General features: G+C 43.0%; 1 protein-coding gene across 2 annotated transcripts in view; it reads right to left on the bottom strand.

Annotated features, from left to right (window-relative positions):
• ELK3 (ELK3, ETS transcription factor) overlaps positions 1-15,061 on the bottom strand; it is a 71,426-nt gene extending 56,365 nt beyond the window's left edge. The window contains exon 1 of one of the 2 annotated variants that reach the window (XM_018048130.1): positions 14,697-15,061. Coding sequence is in view for 1 of the 2 variants with exons in the window: in XM_005680473.3 (XP_005680530.2) it covers positions 3,073-3,130 (58 nt within the window). In the remaining variant the exon portion in view is untranslated. Of the gene's footprint in view, positions 1-3,072; positions 3,170-14,696 lie in introns of those variants that run through there. The other variant, XM_005680473.3, reaches the window with a different exon arrangement.

The following is a 25,600-nucleotide window of genomic DNA, read 5'->3' as shown; positions in this document are numbered from 1 at the left end:
CAAAAGTCGTATGGAGCTAGAAAAATGATTCATTCAATGTGATAAAACTACTAATAAGTCCCCAGTGAAAATTTAAGACCACTTGATTGTACTGTACACAGAAGTTATTGTATATCAGGATGATTACTAGCGGTCCAAGGCTGTCAGATGAATTCTGACTTTTGAGGCTTTGATAAGTAACATATGAAAATAAATAATCATCCCTTATTATAATTTCTCATTATAATGCTATTTCAAATTATGTTCTTAACCATACAGCTATTAGGTTGAACCATATGATATGTTTTCATGGGTTGAAAATAGTCAAATACCAGCAATCTCCTATAGTCAACCTAAAACATACAATTGTTAATATACCGAGAGAATAGATATACACACACACACACTCTCTCATCTCCAGGGCAGTATCTTCCTCCTGTCTTTGGTCCATGGACCCTTTTTGAGAATCTAAAATTCTCTAGTAGGGGAAAAAGATATATTTAGATCCTAAAGATAATTTATAAATCTCAGAGAGCCCCATTCTAAAGGAAATGTTAGCTGTCTTCCCCCACCACCACCAATACTGAGTGTCCATGAAATTTTCAAGAATAGGGCTTCTACCAAAAAAACCCCACGATTTCTTCTTTAAAGAGGAACTTTTTTTTTTAATGTTAACATGTGATGAGAATTTACTATGTACCAGGCATTATACACGTTGTCTAAATTAGATACCCATGATTTAATGAGGTAGAATAAGATGCTCCAGCCACAGGAGTATTATGGGAAAACAGAGACTCATATCCAGGTGCACCTGGATTCTGAGTCCAGCTTCTTAATCACCACACACAGTTCTCCCAGCAGAGGTTTCATTTCTTATATGCACACCTTACAGCTACTAAGAGAAATGTCCCATTTTAACACAGAGGAAAATATAGTTAACATTCCCATGAGAAATCAAATCAAGAAGTTTCCTTGTTCATTTCTGGTTTTGCTTCTGTGACTCCAGTTGTTCCAACTGGTTCTAAGAAAGGTTGAACCCATCCCATCATTTAAAAACATAAAAAAAAGTTTCCCTTTTTTAAAAGATCTACTCTTGGTTTCAATACGCAGCAGCTTCATCCAATGCTAAATAACCAAGGTTGCTTCTTGATGGTAAGAAGCTGTGCCTTCTATTATTTAGCTCTTTCTCAATAGGAAAGACATCCTCCCCGTTTGGTGTGTACACACACGCTAGATGGTGGATCAGGAGGAGGAACATGGGAAAGGAAAGGCAGGTGATCTCACCTAGTCCCCAAGCAGAGCCCCAAACCTGCATGCATTTCATGTAACAATGACATGACTCACGAGAAACACATCACTGAGAATAGGGGCAGGCTGGGGACCCCACTATAAAGACGTGACCCACCGGACTTGGTGAGCACTCAGCAGAGGCTAAAAATATCTTCTTTAAAAACCAACATCTCTGGGGAATCCCTGTTTCAGGTTCTAAGAAAGCAATACGTGGGATCTCATGGCGTCTCATGACATGCATATAAAATAAAAAAGGTGTTTTGCATTGAGTAAAACTTACTTAAAACCTTGCTAAGTGTTCTTAAGTTTGAGCTTCAATTTAATGAGCTCCCTAATCTCCAGTGGGTACTTTTCTTCCACACTACCCCCCTATTCTTATATTTCATAGGCCTCTGAATGGAAAAATCTTTTCCCTAAATTTCTGTACTGTTAATAAAATTCAATCCTGTGTGCAAGGGGAAACACTGGATGTCAGAACATATAAATTCTCATCATAGTCATGGCCTTGAGGAGTTGCATGATCTCAGGAAAGAATGTTAATTTCTCTGTTTCAACTTTTTAAGTAAGACCAACCCTAACCCTGATCCATACAGGGTTAGCAAACTATAAACTACTTTTCTTTGCTGAAGAGTATTTCAAAAGTAAATATCTAAGATATCCTTTTGATCAATTTGCTATCTAAATGATCTTTAAAATAAAAATGGAATACCTTCAGCTTCAAATAGAGCCTTCACAGAGAGATTTTTTAAATCTGTGAACTAAGTTGAAGGCAGAAAATGTTTAGTTATCTACTTTTACAAAAATCAAAAATAAAGGAAATCTCACATGCCACTTCTACTAGGATGAAACCATAACCTTTCAGATAAAGTTGAAAGCTCTTCTGTGCTAAATAGTAAGTTGTGTACACACTCCACAAGGATATACAGAGTGCAGTCAGAACACTTCTGCATGATACAACATGATGGTAGTTTTTCCACATCCAGAAACTGAGACATTTCCTGCCAGAGCATCCTCCAAACTCCACTATTGTGTTGAAACTGTAAAATCTTTCTAAATCAGGACTGACTTCCTCCTATTATGCTTTAGAGGCGTCTTTCTGGGAAGGGTAGATTCAAGGCAAAAGGTAGGAATTCCTGCAGCACCACCCAGTGGAAACATAAGAGAGAAAAAAAAGGAGGGGGGCAAGAGAAAACATGTTGAATTAAACAAAAGTCATATCATAAACTCTGCTAATTAAAACTCTGGACAGTGCACTTTTCCCATCAATGGTGACCAGCAATATTTTGCTTAACAATTGTGTCCTCAGTCCTCAGGCCATTCCTTCAATGCACCCACACAAATGATCGACATCACATCTGCCTGGTCTCTCTCACAAGTGTGTACACACACACACATACAAGGCCAGGGAGAAAGGAGTCCCCGGTGGGGTCAGGAGTGGCCTGCGACACCTTCCCTTCCTTGCAGAAGGGCCCCCAAGGGACTGTGGGGACCAGGAAGTCTGCACAGCTGTGCTCGGTGTTCCCGTCCAGCTGCAGGGTCGGGCATTTCCTGGTAGAAAGGTAATCATCTGTGCATCTTCCCCTTTCCCTGGTCTGAATGCACTCAGTCTGGGCCACCTCCAACATCTGCAGGCATTTCAACCTCCCGCGCTTCCCCCCGAGTGGGAAAGGCTCAGAGCTTCCCCTACCCCTGTGGCCTTGATCTCCAGTCCCCCAAACTCTCTCCATGGAGACCACTGCTTCTGCTCCTCTGTCTGACCAAAGCCTCCCACAGGTTGTTTCAGTCCATCTCAATTCCACTTACCACCATCATCTGAACACGTCTCTTGGCAGCAACTGCTTCTCACGCACACATGACACATCAGGCTCCTGAGCTTGGGAACAGGATGGAGCAAAAGGGACCCTTGACCCTCTCCTCCCAGCTTTCCTTCCCAGAGAGCCCTGGCATCGGCCAGGAGAGGGAGAGAGCTGTGGTCTTCCCGGAGACACTGGAAACTCTCGTCTTCTCTACGGAACTTAAAATAATCAAAGTATCATTTCCTCCATGTCCTGGCTATTGTAAATAGTGCTGCAGTAAACATTAGGGTGAATGTATCCTTTGGAATGGTTTCCTCCGGGTATATGCCCAGGAGCAGGATTGTTGGATCATATGATAGTTCTATTTTTAATTTTCTTAAGGCACCTCCACACTGTTCTCCATAAAATCCAAAAAAGAGAGGATCTATGTATACGTATGGCTGATTCACTTTGCTGTACAGCAGAAAATACCACCACATTGCAAAGCAATTATACTCCAAATAAAGGTTTTAAAAAAGCATCATTTCTTCAATCATATCTGAATGCCTACATCACTAAAAAGAAAAATGGTCACCAACATTAATACTCCTGGTAAAGTTATCTTTCCCTTTTCCTGGACTAAGTCCACCAAAACCATTTTCCATGTCTTCTAAAAATAGAAAACGATACTAGTTAGCTGATCTTGACATTGTTTAGAAGTATATGATCGGTGTTAAGAAACGTTACAGCATTTTTGAACTGTTTACAAATGGCTAATAATAATATAAATATAAACCTTTCCCCTTTCCTTTTTCTGAAGTGTAACATTTCACAAAATGTGCTGGTTTCTGAAAATGTCAAAATTTGGCTGGGATATATTGACTAACATTAGCTAGTTTGGGGGGCCTTACTATATATAGTACTGTTACAAAAATAGTGTTAAGTTCCTGGTATTTGTGACATCTTCTTTAGGGATTCTGGAGAAGCACAAAATACCTGCCTTCCAGGGGTGGCTACCTAAGCAAAGATCCACACTTACTTGAGCATCATTACTTCTCTTGAGCGCTCTTCTTGACAAAAGGCTTGGCATGGTTTAGAAAATGCAAATTCTCGGCCTCAACATTTATACATAAATCTGGTATGATAATATATTCACATTGGAAGGGATCTATAAAAAACAGTGACTCTGCAGTCTTCAAAATATCATCACCTGCTCATGTGGTGGACATCTGCGGGGGATTTTAGCTGCATCTAAAGTCATGAAGGTAGAGTCTCACTTTTATAGCTTTGCTGTCTCCATATGCATAATTCTCTCCCACATTTTTGTAGAGATATCAAGTGTAGCTATATGTGACAAGTACGGTACCAAAATGCCGAGTTTCTTCTAAATTCAAATAACTGCTAATAAAGTTCTTTTTAACATGAAGTGAAACTACAATGGCGTGAAGGTAAAATGGCAAGCAAAAGGCGTCTCATTGTTTCAGAGAACATCCATTTCAAAAATCTAGCCTGACTTGTAGATAAACTGTAGAAAGTGGAACACATTTAAAGTATCTTGGTGTTTCTGTTGAGTATGATTACTTGTATCTTTTTTTTTAAGTTGCAAAAACAGATAATGAGTGATTTCAAAACTAATCTTCTCCAAGGCATTATACTTAATATCTGTTTATTAACCCCCAAACTGCAATGAATAAATGAACAAAATAACAATGAAACTGTCATCAAGTGGAAGACTGAGAGGTCATTCATTCGTGTCAGGCTGATGTGCACACGTTTCCTTTAAGACACCAACAAAAGCATCCAACAGAAAAGAATGGTTGTTGCTGGCATCAGCATCCAACGTCGGTGAGCCGAAAGCCTCCTCACACACCTTAACTCCCACGCGGGAATCTGCCATCCACCAAGTCGGTTTAGCCCTTTTCTTACATGTCACATAAAACTTGTTCCTCTGCTTACTCTTCCAATAATCGTTCCACACAAATATATTAATTGCACAAAATAAATGCCAGCTTCAACTTTAGATGATCTTTTCCCTTTGCTGAAGAAAATCACCCTTTCTGTATTGGAAGCATTTGGTACATATACGATCTTCTCCATCAAGGTCTGAAGGTCTCTGTTTTCCTAAAGACAAATTGGTATGTCTTAATATCTAGGTGGCTCAGTGGGTAAAGAATCTGCCTGCAATACAGGAGACACAGGAGACTTGGGTTCAAGCCCAGGGTTGGAAAGATTCCCTGGAGGAGGGCATGGCAACCCACTCCAGTATTCTTGCCTGAAGAATCCCATGGACAGAGGAGCCTGGCAGACTATAGTCCATGGGGTCGCAAAAAGTCGGACACGACTAACGTGACTGAGCACGCACAGCATGTACAATATTTAGGTTAAAAAAAAAAACAAAGGATGTGGCAAAGCCTGGAGGAGGGTGCTGTTCATGTGGTTCAGTTCTGATTTAAATCAAAGCAGGGCAAAACTCTGGGGAGCAGTGATGCTGAGCTTCTGGGAGCCCCAAGTACTCTTGAGTCATTTGGTTTGCTTTAAGACATCTTTTAATAGCATATACTTCTGTAATGAAAGTAATTCACTTTAGGAAATTGTTTAACACTCTTCAAAGTTACTCAGTGCATCCAAGGATCACAAATGCAGAATTGAGAATCAGTGCTAAAGAACCTAAAGAAGTGAATGAAGCAAAGTCAGGAACGCCAAGTGGCTGGATGAGCCATGCTTCTGGTTTTGCCTTGACTATCAAAGATGGAGAGGGCTCACCAACAGCCAGTCTTCCCTCCTCTAGAGACTCAGCACCATGGGACCAGCATCTCTCTCTCCACCTGGGGTTTAATCACTTCCAACCCTCACTCAGAATATCACTGGGAGAATCTGGAGATGTTTGTCCTAAAATGCTTCTAAAAAGAAAGAAAGAAAGAAGGAAAAACCTAGCCATGCTCTACTACCCAACACCTTCTGGTCTAAATGATCAATATCTGGAGTTTGAAAAACAGGCAGGAAAGTTAGCAAAAATAGCTTTGCCACAACCCTCATGAAGTCTAAAATTCAGAGGATTTCAAATGTAAGACCATACAGAAAAGATCAAGGAGCTGCATCCACATAGTCTTCAAAGGATGCTAAGTGGTTTGGTCCCTTCCTGTATGTTCTATATGGGGCTTGCTGAAATTATGATGTACCTGGGCTTTCTTCTCTCCTGAAAATTATATTTTAAAAAACCCAAGCTCTTTTGAGTTCTCACAGTGAAGTAATGATTCTTTGGGATGGGATAAAGAGGTCTGGCAAACTTCCCCTTATGCCAATCCTCTATATAGAACTGGGGCTTGAATCTCACATGAGAAGAGGGACTCTCTGGAGAAGCAGCAAAAACTGAGACCACATAGTGTCTCATTCTCTTAGACTCATGCGTTGCTCCTGTAGCTCCACCTACGGAGGCACACACACATGCGCGTGCACACGCACACACACGCCAATGCTCCAGTAAAGGGGTACTGAGGAAGTTACCTCTCCAGTTCACTGAGTATTAATCAGAGACATATTCTTAACTATTTGTGTTGGGAAACGGTTCTCACGTCTACAGCCTTTTCCGTTTGCCTAACAGAACATTCTGATTCTCCTGGGCTCTCGTGTCACCATTCTGATAATGACAAGGACTTACAGGTGTAAACATCTTCCTGCAGTTAATTCCTACAGAGAGACCCTGCAGTTATGCGGGAGCACATCCCGGAATACATTCTGGGGCTTGTTTTGTTGTGGTAGTTGTCATAATCTCTCTCTTCTGACAATTAACTGCAGGGAGAAAAAAAATATTGCTTAATTACACCTTCTGATTAATCAAGGTTTGACTATCAACAAACTACTCCTCGGCAAAACCCAGCTGAAATTAGCAGCAGATCTAGCCCTCAACTGAAAACAATTTAGGTATTTAATTATTCATCCTTTCATCATCACACAGGCAGTCTTATTATTTTAAAATTCAATCAGAAATGTCATTTATTGTAAGAAGTTATAAACAAAAGCTACACAAAGGTTTTAGTATAAATGAAGAAGCACTTTTAACAGTGAGCATTATGGAACTCAGCCCAAGGAACCTATGGAAACTTGGTCAACTGAAGTCTCAATAAAGGACTATGATTGCTGTAGAATGATTCATTTTAATATGGAAAGAACTTTACATTGAGATTCTTTAAAGCTGTACTATCTTATAAATTACCTGTTAACCAAGCATTCTGAGTATAACACTGATATCAAAACAGAGCTAAAGTTTGTCCTCTCAGATGATAACACACTAACCTGATCTCTATAAATTCACAAATCTGGACAACGATATATCCTCTATAGAGTACCTTCCTGGCTGTCTCTTTGGTTTAACCAACAGATATGCCTCTTATTAATCCAAATGACTTACTAAGAAAGAGCTGGATTTAGGAATAGCAATAAAGTGCTTTATCAAGTTCACTGGCAAAATGGAGGGAGAAGAGCCATCCTGACAAAATCTTTCCCCTTCGGATTGCTTTTAACGCAACGGATGTCACATATCGTACAAAGGGCTGGAATAAATACAAGGATGAGAAAAGATGAGGCCCAGTGGGAGCTTACAGACTGTTGGGCAAGACTTATGAGCAATACATCTTGATACATTCATGTGCAGATATCCCTCAGTTTCCGAATCTAATGAATTTCAGGGTTTGGACGGTGACTTCAGATAACAAGGAGTAGCCAGCTATCAAATCTACATGATTCCTGAGTTTTGAATAAGGAGTATTAATGAATAATGAGAAACACCAACCCTATCTCCAGGAATAAACATCTGAAACTGTTGGGTACCTGCGCTTGGATAGCAAGAATCTGCAGAGGAAGAATTCAGGTAAAAGGAAATCACAAGTAAAGCCAGTGGCAAGGGCTCTAAAGGCCAGGGATGGAAGATAGGGGAGATCTGCTCTGGAGAACTGGCAGAGGTTTCCCCGGGGAGAGATGGTTGAGCGGAGACCTCAAAAGTGTAGTGAGAGAAGTTGATGGGAACAGAGGACCAGGAGGGGATTCCCAGAAGAGAGAAGAGCATTTGGAAGGGCCCAGTGCTCAGAGGGCACGTTACACATTTGAGTGTTTGAGGAAAGGCCAGTGGAGTTGGCCTAAATTACAGCATGTCGCTTACATTAGAGATTTCTGGTCTGTATCCCAGCTGCAGCCACTGGGAGATTGTAAGCAGAGGAACCACAGGGTCGGAATTGGGTTTGAAGGGCTGCTCTAGCTTGTGGGCAGGGAAGGGACCAGAGCGGGTGAAGGGAAACGTGGACCCCCTCAGATTCAGCAGGGGGAAGGATTTTCAAGTATGATCAGGAGGAAAGAGCAGGGACCCAACCTGGTGACCAAAATCTTATCCGGGCTACTCAGTACCCAACCTGGAGACAGTCGCTGGTGTTCCCAAGAATGAGGCAGTTGTGGTCTTTAGAAACAAGGGGTGCCTGCCATAAACCTCAAGAGGAGGAAAGGGAGCTTGGCACCTTCCCTCCGGTGATCCTGATTCAACAAGGGGCAGAAATGGGATTGAAGGGAAACAACGGGGAATCCCTTTTTCCGCCACCAAAAAGTTTCAAAAACTTGCTGCCTGTCTCTCAAAGTCAGCTTTCGGGGGATGACAGCCAACATTCACTTTACACTTTCACAACTCCTGGAAGAATTCAAGTTCTCTATTCTAAAAAAAAAAAAAAAAAAAAAAATCCAACAAAAATAGGACTTTGGATCTAACTCTCCAACCACTCTATCCTCTGGCCAGGAAAACCTCCGTCCAGGGAGATCAAGTTAGCCTCTAAACCAAACTTGTTTTAAGAGAATCTACTTTTTCCCACAACATACATATGACAGTTGGTTAGCATAAGTGATACTAAATAGTGTAGAAGGGATTTGTTTTTCCTCTTACAGGATGATGAGGAAATCCACACATTTTGACAATTTCTTTTTAACCAAGCAGATCAAGTAAAAATACTACAGTATTTTATTCTAGTGCTCTGGGGTTTAGTAACATGGTAGGATCATGAAATTGCCATAATATAATAAAAAAATAATAACCAGGGAATGTTTCTAGATGATAGAAATTTCTCTCCTTGGAGGTAAGGGATGGGGATTACATAGGTATATAGTATAGCACTTCAGATCTGTGCAATTTCATGTATGTAAATTATACATCAGTGAAAGAAATAAAAAGACACAAAGAGTCTCAGATTCATTCTACTTTTGGAGTAAATGACCCCTAACCTCACCAGACAGTCTCATCACTCCCATATTTATACTTGGAAAATTAGGAACTGTCCTTAGATATGGTAACTTTGAAAATATTTAGGATGCTAAGTGCTTTCAAATTTCTCTTTAGAGCATGCATATGAGTAAATTTATTTTAATCCAATTCAAATCAGAATCTATTAGCATAACTATCATCTTAATTTCTTTAAAAATATGCAAATAAATCTCACAGCCAATTATCAAATAATCCCATTTAATTCCTAATTTAATAATAACTTTCCAGCAACTGTAAATTAAAACACACAAAGTGGTCTGTGAGTAATTCCTAGTGGCAAGTCAACCAAATTACAACTTATTGAAACAGTCAATCCAAAGTTTATTTTTAAATTGCTGACATATATTTGAGTTTCCAGTAATGGATGAAAACAATTTTCATTTTGGTTGTGGGTAGGGATGATGAGGAGTCAAATTTCTACATAAAAGACGACTTATCTACCATTTTTGAAGGCCCATAGGATGTGTTAACAGTGCACCCCAGACACAGAAAAATACAAACTAATGGTTACTGAAGGGAAAAGAGGACTTGGCAGGGATGAATTAGCAGGTTGGGATTAACATATATATGATACTATACATAAAACAGGTAACCAATAAGGACCTACTGCACAGCAGAGGGAATTATACTCAATATTTTGTAGTAACCTATAAGGGAAAAGAATCTTTAAAGGAATATACATAATCGAATCATTGTTGTACATCTGAAATTAGCTCGTTATTATAAACCAATTATGTATCAATCAAAAAGAAACAGTACACACACACCCACACACACACACTGATAATTCAGTTTACTGAGGCTGTATTCTAAGTGGCAAAACCAGAATTTTCACGTCCTCACTGCCACAGTCTCAGCCAAAAAGCTGGATGATCTCAATTCAAATTGGTCACGGGCAATAATAATCTTGAACTGAAAATTCACTGAAAATACCAGTTTCAAAGTTCGGAAACTTCACTGACATAAAATGAAATGCTAATGAATAAGAGTCACCCAGTGTGCAAGAAGCACCTTCTTCCCTTCTTTATAGTCAGAGAAGTTCAAGGTGTATTTCTGGTCTAACTGAGTTTCTCTGTTTTCACCACTGAGCATTCTATTTTGATGTGTAGCACCCTGGACTTCCTGTTACTACATCTTGATATTCTTCTGCAAATCATGACTCACCCTTAAATCACAGAGAAGCTCATCAAAATCCCAAACTTCACAGCATATATGAATTCAGTCTTTCATGAGGGCAGCATTCTTAGAACATGACTTGGGAGCCACAGAGACAAAAATACTGAAAGAGTTCATGTAGAAATTATGTCAATTCACTGTTGAGTCAACACATTTATTGGATCAATAAATACAAGCTCTCTGGGTGGTGATTTTGGTCTCAGGACAAGTTATTATACTGTGTTACACGATATGGTAACTGAAAATAAGTTACAAAACAGAAAGTATAGTGTGACTCCAATTAAAAATTTTGTGTGTGCATGTGTGGGTATGTGTGTATGTATTTTAAAAGATCAGAAAAAAAAATACACTGAAGTGTTAACAGGGATTATGGGAGATGTTTATTTTTTCTTTGTGGTTTTCTCACTCTTCCTAAGATAATTCACATTAATATTTTTATAATAGCAAAAAACAACTAACCTTTAGAAAATACTGCTATACTAATGTGACCTCAAATATGTCAATCTATGAAGGCAAAGGGGATTACAGATAAATAATAAAACATGAAAAGTCTTGCCTTAAACATACAGAAACATCTGCCAGAAATGGAGCCCTTCATTCAAATGACCACAACTGCTCATCTGTACGTTCAGGTATTGGCCCTTAGGGGCAGAAGCTGTCTACCCACGGTCAGGTCAAACCCAAAAGGGATAGAGAATCTTGTTTCTTTTAAAGTTTAATGAGGAACCCCAGGTCTAGAAATCACAAAGATGGCTGAATCATTCCCTGGGACTAGAACGGAGCAGAGCCATTAATTAGTAAAGCAGTAATTCATCATCAGCAAAAAAAACAAAAAAACAAAAAAAACAACTCTATTCCAGTAAGTCACATCCTTAAATTTTTTTTTCAGTGTATTGGGTTTATTTGGTGTTGGTTTTCTGAATCTGATAAACATATAATTGGGCAGCACAGGATGCATAAAATCCAGTATCTGACAGCTAAGAATGGAATATTTTAATTTATATGCACTGCCTGGAAGCCCTTTAAAACCGATTTCAGGAAAAGACTCAAGTTCTAAAAAGTTATTACAAATATAAATTTCAATATAGGATCTCACAATTACAGTTATTATGTATTACCAGGTTTGAATTATTAAGCTTTTTTTTTTTAATAAGAGAAGGTCTTTCATAAATGTTTAGCAAACATCAAAATTAAAATAGGGCTGAAAAAAAAACACTGCTCTCCCCCATCTGGGCTACTGCCGTTCTGGCCTAGACAGCACTAGTACCAGGTGAGTGAGGTGCAGAGAGGGTCTAACTCACCTCACAAAGGCACACCATCACACTATCATTATTTACATGTCATTCCACACATACTACTAACCAAAAAGAGAGAAAGGGAGAGAAAATTCATGCCTGCTTTGTTATTCAACATGACAGAAAAGTGCCAATGATGATTTTTACATGTCCTATTTGTTGAATGAATTCATATGAAAGTTATCATCTTCATCATTAATGTAAACAAGAGTTTCTCAATCTGGGTACTCCTGACATTTTGGGCTAGAAAACTCTTTGTGATGGGCTATCCTGGGCATTGTTGGATGTTCAGCAGCATCCCTAACCTCTACTCAGTAGATGCCAGTAGTACCCAACCAAAATATCCCTGGATATTGCCAAATATCCCTTGGGAAGCAAAATTACTCTTAGTTGAGAACTGATATAAATGAACATCATGCATTCCAAATAATAACTTATCAGAATAAAGAACTTGACCTCCTTTTTGAAGGAAATGTAGTCTACAGAGGAGAATATTTACAACCTTCATCCTTAAGATAGCTCCTACAGAATGATGCTGCCTTTGAAAAGCTTTTTTCCTTATCTATTTATTGTAAGTTTTGTTATCCTACTTACAGCTTTCAATGCAACAATTTATTGAGCATCTACTCTGTGCCAGGTGCGGTGTTGGGGACATCCTGTACTCATGTCCACTGACTCACACCCTGGTGGGGCTGGTTGGGTTGTTTTCAGGACACGCTTTGCCACCAGAAAAGAAACACTGACAACCTTAAAAACCCCTCAAGAGAGCAGCATGTCCTTGTCAATAAAGGAGACCTACAGTGCCAATCAGTTTCCTTAAAATTATTTACCCTTTTCAGTAACTCTACACATTTCCAACATTGAAAGGTTAAAAAAAAAAAAAAAAAAGCCCAGAAGGCCTTGGCTATATTTGGCATAGAATGACCGTCAGGGGTTTTTGCAGGGAGGATCATTACTGGAAACCCTAAAAACATTTAGGGACAGTCTTCTTCTTAACTGTCTGACCCGCGAGCCCTCCTAACACAATTTGTAATTTTATAATCCCCATAAATTGAAACTCATAACTGACCTTTCCCAAATAAAAGTGTATCACAGAGAGAGAGAGAAGGGAGAGATTTCACAGGGTATTCTGTTTGCCAATAAGACTCAGAAATCAATTTGAGCTCATTAATAGATGCCTGGAACACGCTCGGTTTCTCATCACCTCCGCCGCACGCCCCCTCCCCCTCCAACTGAAGCACAGATGAGAGAGGATGGGTGTGTTTGAGCTGCTTGGGTAATAGAAACTTCACACACACACACAGGCGCGCGCGCGCGCGCACGGACAGCTAGGAGAGAAAAACCTTGTAAGCCCAAAATCCAAAATGACTTCAAAGTTTAAGATGCTGCCCTGAAATGGTTCGTTGGGCGACTTGCCCCTCTAAGTAAATAAAGCCGTAACTTGTCTCGGTCTCCAGCGCAGGGCTCCCCCGGCTGACAGTGGCTGCACAAAACCCCTCCTGTGCTGAGCAGCGGAAACTCCTAATGAGATTAGTTGGTGTGTGTGCAGACATTACTTAGCAATGACTAAAGGGGCTCTCTTCCTGCAGCAGCCAGTGGAAAATTCAGGGAACTTTTTCCCCCTGCAGCAGCAGAATCCCTTTAACCCTCTCCCCAGCCAACTCCAAAAACAACTCAGCCTCTCCCGGCGTCCCCCACCTCCCGGCTGGGGTGCTGGGGGAGTTAAAGACCCTCCAGGGGCTTCCAAAAGCGGGAGGGTGGGAGGGGGCCGGCGGGGAAGGGGCGGGTGACCCCTCGAACACTACAAAGGAAACTGTAAAAGGCACAAATATATAAACCTGAGAAGGAGCAAACCACAGTTTCTTTGTGAGCTCCTCTAGTGAGTCATTTTCAAGATGCTGTCTGCTGCCAGTTTCAAAGCGGAAGCGCATGGCAATTAGTCTTGCCGTTTCCAGACAAGCCAGAAACTCTCCCGACACTCGTTTTTTTTTTTTTTCTTCTTCTTCTAAAAAGCCCCTTTTGCAGTTTCTGAAATAACATTTCTTTCTCCCACCCCCACCCGCCGCCTAACTGCAGCTTGTCCTCAAGATGATTCGGTTCAGAAAACGTAACAAAAATCCAGACCTCCGATTTTTCTTTTAACCCTCCAAAATTGTGATTCCTACCCCCTAAAGTTACAGTAGCATTACAGGCCAACATTCAGTTGCAAGTTGAAGAGCCCCATCCCAAACTGCTGGGGGCTCCAAGACCATCGCCTGCCTGCCGGGTCCTCCTCCCAAATCGTGTCCAGTAATGACTGCCGGCTTTATAAGGTCCAGTTGGGCGTGCGCCTGGGGCGGCGACCCGGGCTGGGGGTCACCTGCCGAGCCAGAGGGGACGCGGCCCCCAGCCCCGCCGCTCGGCTCCCCACGCCCTCCTCTTCCCTCCCCACCCCTGTTCTCCCTGAATCCGAGCATCCGTAACCCAATGCAACCCCGAGGAAGTCCCAGCCCCGCTCGAAGGTCAGCGGTGGTCCAGCCTCCAGGCACGCAGCCTGCTCCAGTCACCGATCCTCCCGGGGACCCCAAGTCTCACCGTCCCCCGCTCCTCCGGCGCGCCCCCTCCTCCGGGCTCGCAGCATAGCCCAGGGCGGGGTGTGCCCGCGCCGGGTGGCCGCAGCCCCCGGGGCCGGCGCGCGCGGACCCAGGCGCAGGAACATCCCGCGGCGCCCACTCCCCGCGGCCTCCCCGCAGCCCCCGGGCCTGCAGCCTCCTAGCGGTGCCCACCCGCCCCACCCCCACCAAACCACACAGAAGAAAGGAAAGAAAAAAAAAAACACACCAAACAAACCAACCCCCACGAAACTTTGCAAGTGTCCGAGCAACAGGCACGAAACCTACTACCTACCCAGTTGTGGAGGAGCTTTCAAGATCCTTCTTCGGGGGAATTTCTAGGAGGAACCGGGCGAAAGCCCCCGACTTTCCATGCTGACAGGCGTCTGCAGACGGTCTGTTGCTCTTGTAATGAGATCCTGATTTCCCCCCCTTTTTTTTTCTTTCTCTCGCTCCTCTTTTTTTTTTCTTCCCCCCCTCTGGTGTGTGTGAGAGCAGGAAGTTGGAGCAGTCAGGCCGAGCCGGCTCACTTCCTTTACTGCATTATTCCCCAGGCGGTGTGCAGTCTGTGTAAACAGGCTTTTCCGCCCCGCGCCGCGCGCCCCGGCCGCGGCTGTGCGCCGGGGCTGGCCGCCGAGGCCCGCGCATACTCCGCCGCCCCGGGCCCCGCACCGAGCCCGCGCCCCCGCCCGCCGCGCTCCCCGCTTCCTGCTTGGCCACCCCCGGGGAGGAGCCTCCGGACCCCTGGCGACTCCGAGTGGCCGCAGCCCCTCCCCACGGGGGGGCGGGCAAGTCGGCCAGAAACCCGGAGGAGCTGCCCCGGCGCGCTCAGGGGCTGACCTTGGGTGGCGGCCGGGGCCGGGGCCGGGGGGTCCCTCTTCCCCACCCTCTAACCAGCCCCCCCCACACACACACACCGGGGGTCCCTGGGCTGGGGACTACGCTGGGCGCCGCCGCGGGGGCTTGCCCTGCCCGGTTGGTCTGGACGCGGAGGCCCAAAGTGGGGAGGCGGCTGGATTTGCTGTTTAATGTCAGCTGGGATGAAAGAGCGATGGGGCCGAGGGGCATTGGGAGTGGGGTCTCGGTGCTCTGGGCCAAAGGGCTGCTTTGATCGTGGGTGGGGGCGTGATTGCTAAGGAGGAGAAGATGTTTGTTGCATGTGCAAAAAAGGAGACGCGGGTTTTGTCTGAGAAAAAAAAAAAAGCCAGCGCTCAGAGTAGGGGGCCCACTTTGGGGGAAAAGGATGAGAAGCCACAAACTGGAAGCCAGGATTCTCCAGAAGAGCCCTGTCTGGCCGTTCGCTATGGCCTACCCCGGGCCCGACCTTTCCTGCCTGCTAAGGGGACTCCAGAGGGAAATGAGCAGCCACCAGGGGCCCAGGGACTGAGGCTTCGGAGGGAGGCTCCGTGGCCTCAGAACTGGACCCCACACCACACTATTCTCCCACAAGGACACCCGCCTCGAAAGGCTCAGGCCAGGCTCTAACGAGGGAGCTCATCCACTGCCCTGAGGCTTAGAGGAGGGGGCCGGTGGAAGGATCCCCCACCCCAGTCCTGGGCTCCAGCCCCAACTGTTCAGCTTCTGGCCCCTTCCATGTCCACGCCTCTCCTTCCTGAGCAGCGCGCAGATCCGCCGCTCCCAAACTTAAGAGTGCATCATGTAGGGGGCTTGTTAAAACGGGTTTTAACTGCACCACAGAAGTTCCTGATTCAAAAGGTCTGGGATGGTTCTCAGCCCAGGCTAAATTTAGAATCACCTGGGGAGTGTTTTGAACACTATTGATCTCTATGCACAGCCCAAACCAATTAAGTCAGATTTCCTGGTGGCAGGGCCTGTGTGCTCTCCAAAGGGTGGCTTTCTAAGAGTTCCCCCACTTGCTTGTTTCTTATTTTTGCAATCTTTCTGAAGATTATTTGTTTATGAATCTCTCACTCTTACTAACTGTGGGCTTCTAAGGGCAGGATTGTATTTTACTCTAGTTAGTACCAGCTCCTACCCCCAAGTGTCAATCAGAGCACCTGACCATGGGACAATCCAGTTCCTCAGGCTTTGCTTTGGGGCTGGCGTGGATAGTTCACTGAGAAGTGGGGCTGAAGCCCACCAGACCTCTGAGAGAGGTGAGAAAACATGAGGAGTTCAGGGCTTGGGGAAAGGTAGGAGAGTAAAGAAGGAGAGGGTATGGGGAAGAGGGCTATTTATCAACCCCTGATTTTCCACAGCTAGTTGTCCACTTTAGGGATTATTGTTTTAATCCATAGTGGGCTTCTCCTATCACTCAGTAGAGCTCACTCTGTACCCTGGAATGATCCAGCTGGGGACCAGGGGAATGTTCATTTTCTATCCTTCTCCAGGAGAAACAATCTCAGACATACAATTCAGAACACTGTGTTATCTAAAAAGTGTATGCCAAAGCAAAGCATGAGTGTATCTTAAACTAGTGGCTTTCATGCTTTTTTGTTATATATCTTCATAAAAAATCTTTGTTGAACCCTAATATGTAAGCAAGAGAAGGCTTACATGATTTCATTAGGCTTTGTTTTGAAGAAATGCTTATTTGTCTAAGGCACTTCTGAAACACTCATGGGCAGTCCTGGAGTTTCCCAGACCAAATGAAGACCTCCTTAAGTTTTCCTGGTGTTTTATTTAGGTTGTCCATATCACTAGTCCAAGCTTCTGCTTAAAATGAATAACTCAGAGCTGACACAGCTCTTCCTCAAGGTGCAGGGAGGTGTCAGCAGGTCTTAACTCAGGCTGCTGTAATAAATGCCAAGGTCGAGGTGCCAGCAGATTTGGTTCTTGGTGAGGGCCACCTCTTGTTGCATCCCCACGTGGCCTTTCCTCAATACACACGTGTAGAAGGAGACAGAGGAGGCAAACTCTTTGGTGTCTCCTATCATAAAGGGCACTAATCTCATTACAGGAGCTCCACCCTCATGACCTCAGTTAAACCCAATTACTTCCCAAAGGACCAGCCTCTTAATACAATCACACTAGGGGTTGTTCATTTCCATGTGAATTCAGGAGAAACATGGAACATTTAGTTCACAACTGCTATTGGTTTTCTATGCTTTCCTTCTCACTATCAAAAAGCAGCCAAAAGATATGTAGCATCTAGTATTGTATGATCACATTCTTTTTATGCTTCTGTTATAAAACAGATAGGAGTTTGGATTATATGGATGATGAGTAATTTTTTCAGAAACCCTCTATGACAGGAACCCGTAATGAATGCCAGCCAAGAGAGAATGAGGCTCTCTCAGCTTTGAAAAGAACAACAGACCTTCCCAGAGATTGGAGTTAGTCAGTGTGATGAGTTTGAGGATGCTTGGGGCAGGATGGAGGAGGATACGTTCAAATAAACCTTATGGATGGAGAGTGGGGGTCGAGGGAGCGGTGTCTCCAGAAGAAAATCAAAACCTTGGTGTATTGGTCAGCTTTTGCTGGGATAATAGCATGTAGCAAACAGCCCCAACACCCAGTGGCTACAGTAACAAGCGGGTCTCAGTTGCCGGTGTTCAGGTTTGCTTCACATGTTTTTCTCATTCTGGGACCTAGGCTGAAGGAACAGGCTCAACACAGGACTTGTGACTTTCTAGAAGGACAGGAGCTCAAGAGAAGTGGGTGAAGACACATGGAGCCTCTGAAAACCTCTGCTTAGGACTAGCACACCCTCAGGTCAGCTCACAACCCAGAGCGGAAAGTGAGTCATGTGTCCAAGTCTAAAGTCAGTGGGGTCGGGGGAAGTGATTGGGCTGGCTCTTCCCTGGTGGCTCAGCGGTGAAGAATCCACCTGTCAATGCAGGAGGCACAGGTTCAATCCCTGATCCTGGAAGATCCCACATGCCATGGAGCAAACAATCCCATGAGCCACAACTATTGAGCCTGAGCTCTAGAGCCCAGGAACCCCAACTACTGAAGCCCATGTGCCCTACAGCCTGTGTTCTGCAACAAGAGAAGCCACCGTGATGAGAAGCCAGCTCACTGCAACTAGAGAGTAGCTCCCGCTTGCCGCAACTAAGGAAAAGCCCACACAGCCACGAAGACTCAGCACAGCCAAAAATAAATAAATAATAACATTATAAAAATAAAGTGCTTTTTAAAAATTAAAGTCAATGGGAAGACTTCCCTGGTGGTCCATTGCCTAAGACTCTGTGTTCCCAATGCAGGGAGCCTGGGTTCAATCCCTGGGCAGGGAACTAGATCTGAGATACCACAACTGAGTTTGCATGCTGTAACTGAAAGATGCTATGTGCCACAACTAAGAAAGACCTGGCACAGCGAGATAAATAAATTTAAAACTAAAGTCAATGGGACAGGGAGAAGGACAAAGACGAAAGATGAGAGAAATCTGAACAAATAATCTACCATAAGAGAAAATGGATGCTGGGTATACAAAAACAGCAAATCTCTTGGTTCCCTCATAATTTAACATTGCACAATGTGTAACAGAATGGGATGCTGTGAACAATTTTAAAAAATACAGATGGATGAGGAAGTATAATTAGATAGGACAAGAAAAAGTGAGTTTTAGAATATATCAAACTAAAATATTCTAGAACATAGCAGAACAAATAATATATGAAACATATGAATTGATGGTATTAAACTTGTGGATCGGTGAATTTTGGTAGAAACTTTAAAATGGTTTGCTTCACTACTTTGGAGACTGCCTCAGTATGGGTGGGGATGTGCGTGGGATTTGGAAATAGACAACCAAAGCCTGATGAAAAGGTGGCATGCAGGTGGCAAGTAGACAAATGGAATCAGGAATTTGGGGATCCAGTCCCACACTGACTTGTTCCAGCTCTGTGACCTTGACTAAGTCACTCACCCTCTCTGAGCCTGCATGAACATCAGTTTTCACTGAATTTTACATTGAATGCCAATTTTACATTAAAACATGTGCTATGGACCAGGACTTGACAGTTTTCATGAACTGCATTTGAATGAATATTTAAAATAATTGTATAGACTTTCAGGCAGACCCTTTGAGAGTCTGCCTTCTCCTTTTTGCATTGTTAGAGGTCTGTCAATGGGGACCTTTGAGAAGCACTGATTCGGACCATCGTTTTTGCCCTCAGACTGGCCATCCATGGGCCAGAGTTTGGCAAACTGCAGTCTACAAGACCCACTGCCTGTTTATGACTTTCAAGGTAAGAATTAACTTTTTCTTTAAAAAAAAAAAGTTTAATTTTGGTAAAAACCATAACATAAAATTTATCATCTTAATTGTTTTTAAGTGTTTAGTATAGTAGGGTGTAGAGTCTATTCACATTGTAGTACTACTGATCTGTAGAACCATTTCATCTTGTAAAACTGAAACTTTCTATCCATTAAACACAATGCTCTATTCTCTCTTACTCCAGCCCCTGGCAACCACCATTCTACTTTCAATTTCTATGAATCCAACTACTTTAGGTACTGCATATAAGTGGGATTGGGTTTCCCTGGTGGCTCAGACAGTAAAGAATCTGCCTGCAGTGAGGGAGACCTGAGTTCGATCCCTGGGTCGGGAAGATCCCCTGGAGAAGGGAATGGCTAACCACTCCAGTATTCTTGCCTGGAGAATCCCATGGACAGAGGAGCCTGGTGGGCCACAGTCCATGGGGTCACAAAGAATTAGATACAACTGAGTCACTAAACTTTCAGTTCTTTTCATAAGTGGTATTATACAGCATTTATCACTTTTGTGACTGGCTTATTTCACTTAGCATAGTGTCCTCAAGCTTCACCCATGGTATATCATGTGATAGGAGCACTTTCCTCTTCAAGGCTGAGTAATATTCCATTGTGTATACATACTACTTTTTTAAACCATTCATCTGCTTATACACATTTGGTTTGCTTCTGCCTCCTGGCTCTAGTGAATAATAAGAATTTATGTGTTTAAATGATTGGAAACAAATCAGAGGAAGAATAATATTTTGTAACATGTAAAAATTATATTAAATTCAAATTTCAGTGTCCATAAGTAAATCTTTGTTGGAACAGAGCCACCCTAACTCACTCACGGGTTACCTAATGCTGCTTTTGTGCTACAGTGGCATAGTTGAATAGTTGTGACAGAGACTGGTACGGCCTATAAAGCCAAAATATTTACTTTCTGACTCTTTACAGAGAAAGTTTATCAACCCCTGGCATAGGCCATCAAGTTTTGCCCTGTTTTTTTGTTTTTATTTTAGCTGCATTTTCTTTCTGATTCTGGAGAAGACCCCTCTCTCTCATATGGGGTTAAAATCTTAATATCTTTAACAAACTTCACATCCAGAAACTTCCTCAAAGGAAACCAAGTTGTTGGACTTCATTTAATTCCTCTTATTTGGTCTTCTGCCGAGGTGGGGAATAGCTGGTTTGGACTCTCCTAGCCCTGGAGATAGCCTTTCAAACTTTTCTCTGGTCTCTGAACAAACCTGAGTTCCCAGTCCTGTTTACACACTGGAACCACACATACCAGGGCCTCACCCCTGAGATTCTGACCTTGAATCCAAGAATCTCTATCTTCAGAACTCCACCCAGATGACCTCTCTGCTCATGAAAGCCTTGTAAATGTCTTACTCATCCTCTTGACTAAGCTCGAACTCCACCTCCTCCAAGAAGTCTTTCAAGATCCACCAGATGAAGCCCATGGCCCATTGCTCCTGCATCCCCATCATACAGGGTTTGAACTTTACCACTTAGCATTGTCCCTAATGCCTAGCAAAAAAGGTGCTAACAAACTTTTTAATCAATCAGTAATAAAAGGACTGATATACATGTTCTATAAGTGATGTACATTACTAACTGAGACACATGAACAGTCACTAGAAGGGAGAATAATTGATGACATTTGGAAGGAATAAACAATAATTCCAAGCTTTAGTTTTTTTAGATTCTCAATTGATTGAAACTTATGAATATTTTATATACCGCCACTCACCCCCAAACCACACGATATCATTAGAAAGGAAAGGAGATTTTCCTTTCTATAATCTCTGTAGATTATACATATATATAATAATCTGCTGTAATCTCCAGGGTGAATACAACTGAGAAACTATTCTGAGCAGCTACTGGTCAAAATCACTTTCTACATAATAGAAATCTGATTTGTCCAAAAAGGTACAAATGGTCTTGGTTCTTTTTTCTTTTAGTGATGCCTTGCCTAGAGCTCCTGTATAAACAACTGCTTTGGATTTTAAATGCGTAGAACAAGAAGATAGGGCACTTTCTCTGTTTTAAATTTATTGGTGTATAGTAGCTTCACAATGTTGGGTTAGTTTCTGCTACACAGCAAAGTGAACCAGCCATGTGCATACACATATCCTCTCCCTTCTGGATCCCCTCTCATCTGGGTCACCACAGCACCGAGTAGCATTCACTGTGCTATACGACAGGCTCTCAGTGAGTGGACTGAGGGTTTCGCCAGTCACCTCGCCTAAGACATCACAATTGGCATCTGAGAAATAACTGGAGGAGACTGGGTTTAGGGGGAGCAGAGGTTCAGTACTGAGTCTCCCCAAGAGCAGGCAGATGGTCAACGATGTCATTAGTGGAACATCCATGGTCCTAGGGCCTCATGTCTCCCACAGGCTGCTGAGGCTACAGATGGAACCCACGATGGAGGAGAAGAGAAATGCCACCTACAGGCTGCTGTCAGAAACCAGGCACCAGGGTTTGGATGTAAAGGAAGCTGGGGCGATGGCACGTTTTTGAACCAGCTTTAAATTAACTAGGATTTCTGTAGGCTCCAGCGAGAGCTCTGAGGACAAAAGGAGATGCTGAGGTAAATGTATGGAAGAAGTATTTCCCTCCCCACAAAGTGTCAATGGATCCTCTTAAGAGGGGGTGAGACTTGGTAATATTACATTCACCCCCCCACACCCCCTGCTTCATGTCCACAACAATACACATTTCTTGAATAAATGTGATAGATACTCACAGAGCAAAAACAACTAGAAAATGTGTATAATGCCTCACAGTTTAAAAAGTGCAATTAAATAGATGAACTCAATCAGTCTCTAATATTATGAATCCTGTTTTACATTTGATACAACTGAAGAGTGAAGATATTGATTTGTGGGTTAAACGTCATACAATAAGTGATGCTGCTGCTGCTAAGTCACTTCATTCATGTCCAACTCTGTGCGACCCCATAGACAGCAGCCCACCAGGCCCCGCTGTCCCTGGGAACCTCCAGGCAAGATCACTGGAGTGGGTTGCCATTTCCTTCCCCAATGCATGAAAGTGAAAAGTGAAAGTGAAGTAGCTCAGTCATGTCCAACTCTTCGTGACCCCATGGACTGCAGCCTACCAGGCTCCTCCGCCCATGGGATTTTCCAGGCAAGAGTACTGGAGTGGGTTGCCATTGCCTTCTCTGACAGTAAGTGATGGGGTTGATACTAAAGTTCAGGTGTTTGGACCAAACCTCAAATCCTTTCTGGTACTCTTTACTGAGTTCTAATAGAGGACTACACAAGGTAAAAAACCTAAGCTCATGGCATCCACTCCGATCACTTCATGGCAAATAGATGGGGAAAAAGTGGAAACAATGGCAAACTTTATTTTCTTGAGCTCCAAAATCACTGCAGACTGTGACTGCAGCCATGAAATTAAAAGACAATTGCACCCTGGAAGAAAATCTGACAAACCTAGATAGCTCATTTAAAATTGGAGACATCACTTTGTCAACAAAGGTCTGTATAGTCAGAGCTTTGGTTTTTTCAGCAGCCATAGATGGATGTGGGAGTTGGATCATAAGGAAGGCTAAGTGCTGAACTGATGCTTTTGAACCGTGGTGCTAGACAAGACTCTTGAGAATCCCATGGACAGCAAGGAGATCAAACGAGTCAATCCTAAAGGAAATCAGCCCTGAACATTCATTGAAAGGACTGATGCAGAAGCTGAAGCTCCAATACTTTGGCCACCTGATGGAAACAGCTGACTTATTGAAAAAGACCCTGATGCTGTAAGGCAGTAAAAGAAGGGGATGACAGAGGATGAGATGGTTTGATGGCATCAGCGAATCAATAGATGTGACCTTGAGCAAACTACCAGAGATAGTGAAGGACAGGGAAGCCTGGGGTGCTGCAGTCCATGAGCTTGCATGCTGCTGCTGCTAAGTCGCTTCAGTCGTGTCCGACTCTGTGCGACCCCATAGACGGCAGCCCATTAAGCTCCCCTGTCCCTGGGATTCTCCAGGCAAGAACACTGGAGAGGGTTGCCATTTCCTTCTCCAGTGCGTGAAAGTGAAGTTGCTCAGTCGTGTCCGACTCTGTGCGACTCCATGGACTGCATGGTAGGACACAACTGAGCAACTGAACACCACCACAAGGTAAAGAGAAACCCAGGATGGAGAGGCTGGGGAACAGCTGGGAGTGAAGTTTCTACCACTAACTTGTCATATTGCCTTTCTTAGACTCGGCGTCTTCCCCCGTCAAACTATAAACTGAGAACTCTGGATCAGAGAGTGTCTGAGACCTCACCTCCCACTGTAGTGATTCACAGCAGTTCTGCCTGAGAAGCCTGGTCGCGGAGTCTGCACAGCAGAAGGCTGGGGCATTTTAATCTGCCCCCTGGAGCAGCAGGTTGAAAACTTTAACTCCAACCCACAGGAAGAGATGCAGTTTACATCTAAGTCTTATACACACATATAAAGGATTGAAACAGGTTTCACAATAGGTTTTTTTTTAGTGTTTATTATGTGTGATGTATTTTGATATCGTCTATCCCTTTTTATTTGCTTAGAAAATGTCATTTGCAGCCCATCAGTTTGACTTCAAGATCCCTGAATGGTTTGAGAGGTGCAGCTTAGAAAGCTGAAAAGTGAGGGTTAGTGGTGAGTAGACCATGTGAAAATGGGGTCACAGAAGCCAGATGAAGTCCACTGGGAGAAGTGGCTTAATATAAAAGGGAGACTATTTTTCTGTTTGTGTGAGTCAGTGTCCTTCTAAACGTCCCCTCACACTTTCACATTGTCTGCCAACTCACCAAGCACGTTCCCAGCTCTGTCTTGAAGTTCTCTTCCCCAAATGCAGTATTTTTAAGAGATACTTCTGGATGTCCTAGCTTTGTTTATCACTTTTTTGATTAATCAACCCCTCAATCAACATGTTTCTTGAGGACCATTCACTGTGTATGTAGCCAGCTGCTATGCAGCTGGTCTTCAGTATCTGCGGGTACTGCAATTGCAGTTTCAACCAAACATAGATTGAAATTATTTGGGGTGAAAATTCTAGAAAGTTCAAAAAAGCAAAGCTTGAGTTTGCTGTGTGCCCAGCAACTAGGTACATAGTATTTACATTTTATTTACAACTACTTACACGGCATTTATATTGTATTAGATATTAGAAGTAATCTAGAGATGATTTAAAGTATACAGGAGATACAATGGAATATTACTCAGCTGTAAAAAAGAATGAAATGATGCCATTTGCAGTGACATGGACAGATACAGAGAAAAGACAATACCATGTGATATCACTTATATGTAGAATCTAAAAAAAAAAGTAGTACAAATGAACTTATTTACAAAACAGCCACAGACTCACAAACACAGAAAACAAACTTATGGTTACCAAAGGGGAAATAGGGAGAGGGATAAATCAGGAATGCAGTATTAACACATACATATACTATATATCTAAAGCAGATAAATGACAAAATCCCACAGTATAGCACAGGGCACTAGATTCGATGTCTTGTAATAGTCTAGAATGGAAAGGAATCTAAAAAAGAATATATATACACCTGAAACTAACACAACCGTTATAGTGTTAGTAAATCAACTATACTTCAATTAATAAGTAAACCAATCAATCAAAACATAGATTTCAAAAGCTGATTTAAAAACACATATGGGAGGATGTGCATAGGTTATATGTAAATATGATGCGAATGCCAATGGACAGTCATGCTTACCGTGGTGAGACAAGTGATATTTTAGCGGGGTAGTGGTGGGCGTGCACATAACAAGACCCAGATGCCACCATGTAAGGCTGGTTTGGCTGATGGTCCATGGGTGGCACCATCTTGGTGCCAGTACAGAGAGTAAAAATACACCTCTGAGCATGGCCTTACCAGTCAAGGCTTCATGTTTAGCTCTAACATTGTTGCCCAAGGATCTCATTTATGTGAGTGCTGACAGCCTGATAAAGTTGAAAGTAGAAGGCATTCATCACAAATCCTTATATGTATATCCCATCCTCCAACCACTGCTTAAAA

The sequence above is a fragment of the Capra hircus genome, chromosome 5, assembly GCF_001704415.2.
Source record: "Capra hircus breed San Clemente chromosome 5, ASM170441v1, whole genome shotgun sequence".
In the NCBI taxonomy this organism is placed as follows: Eukaryota; Metazoa; Chordata; class Mammalia; order Artiodactyla; family Bovidae; genus Capra; species Capra hircus.
The sequence above is the reverse complement of the archived record's forward strand: the minus strand, read 5'-3'. Positions and strand labels throughout refer to the sequence as shown.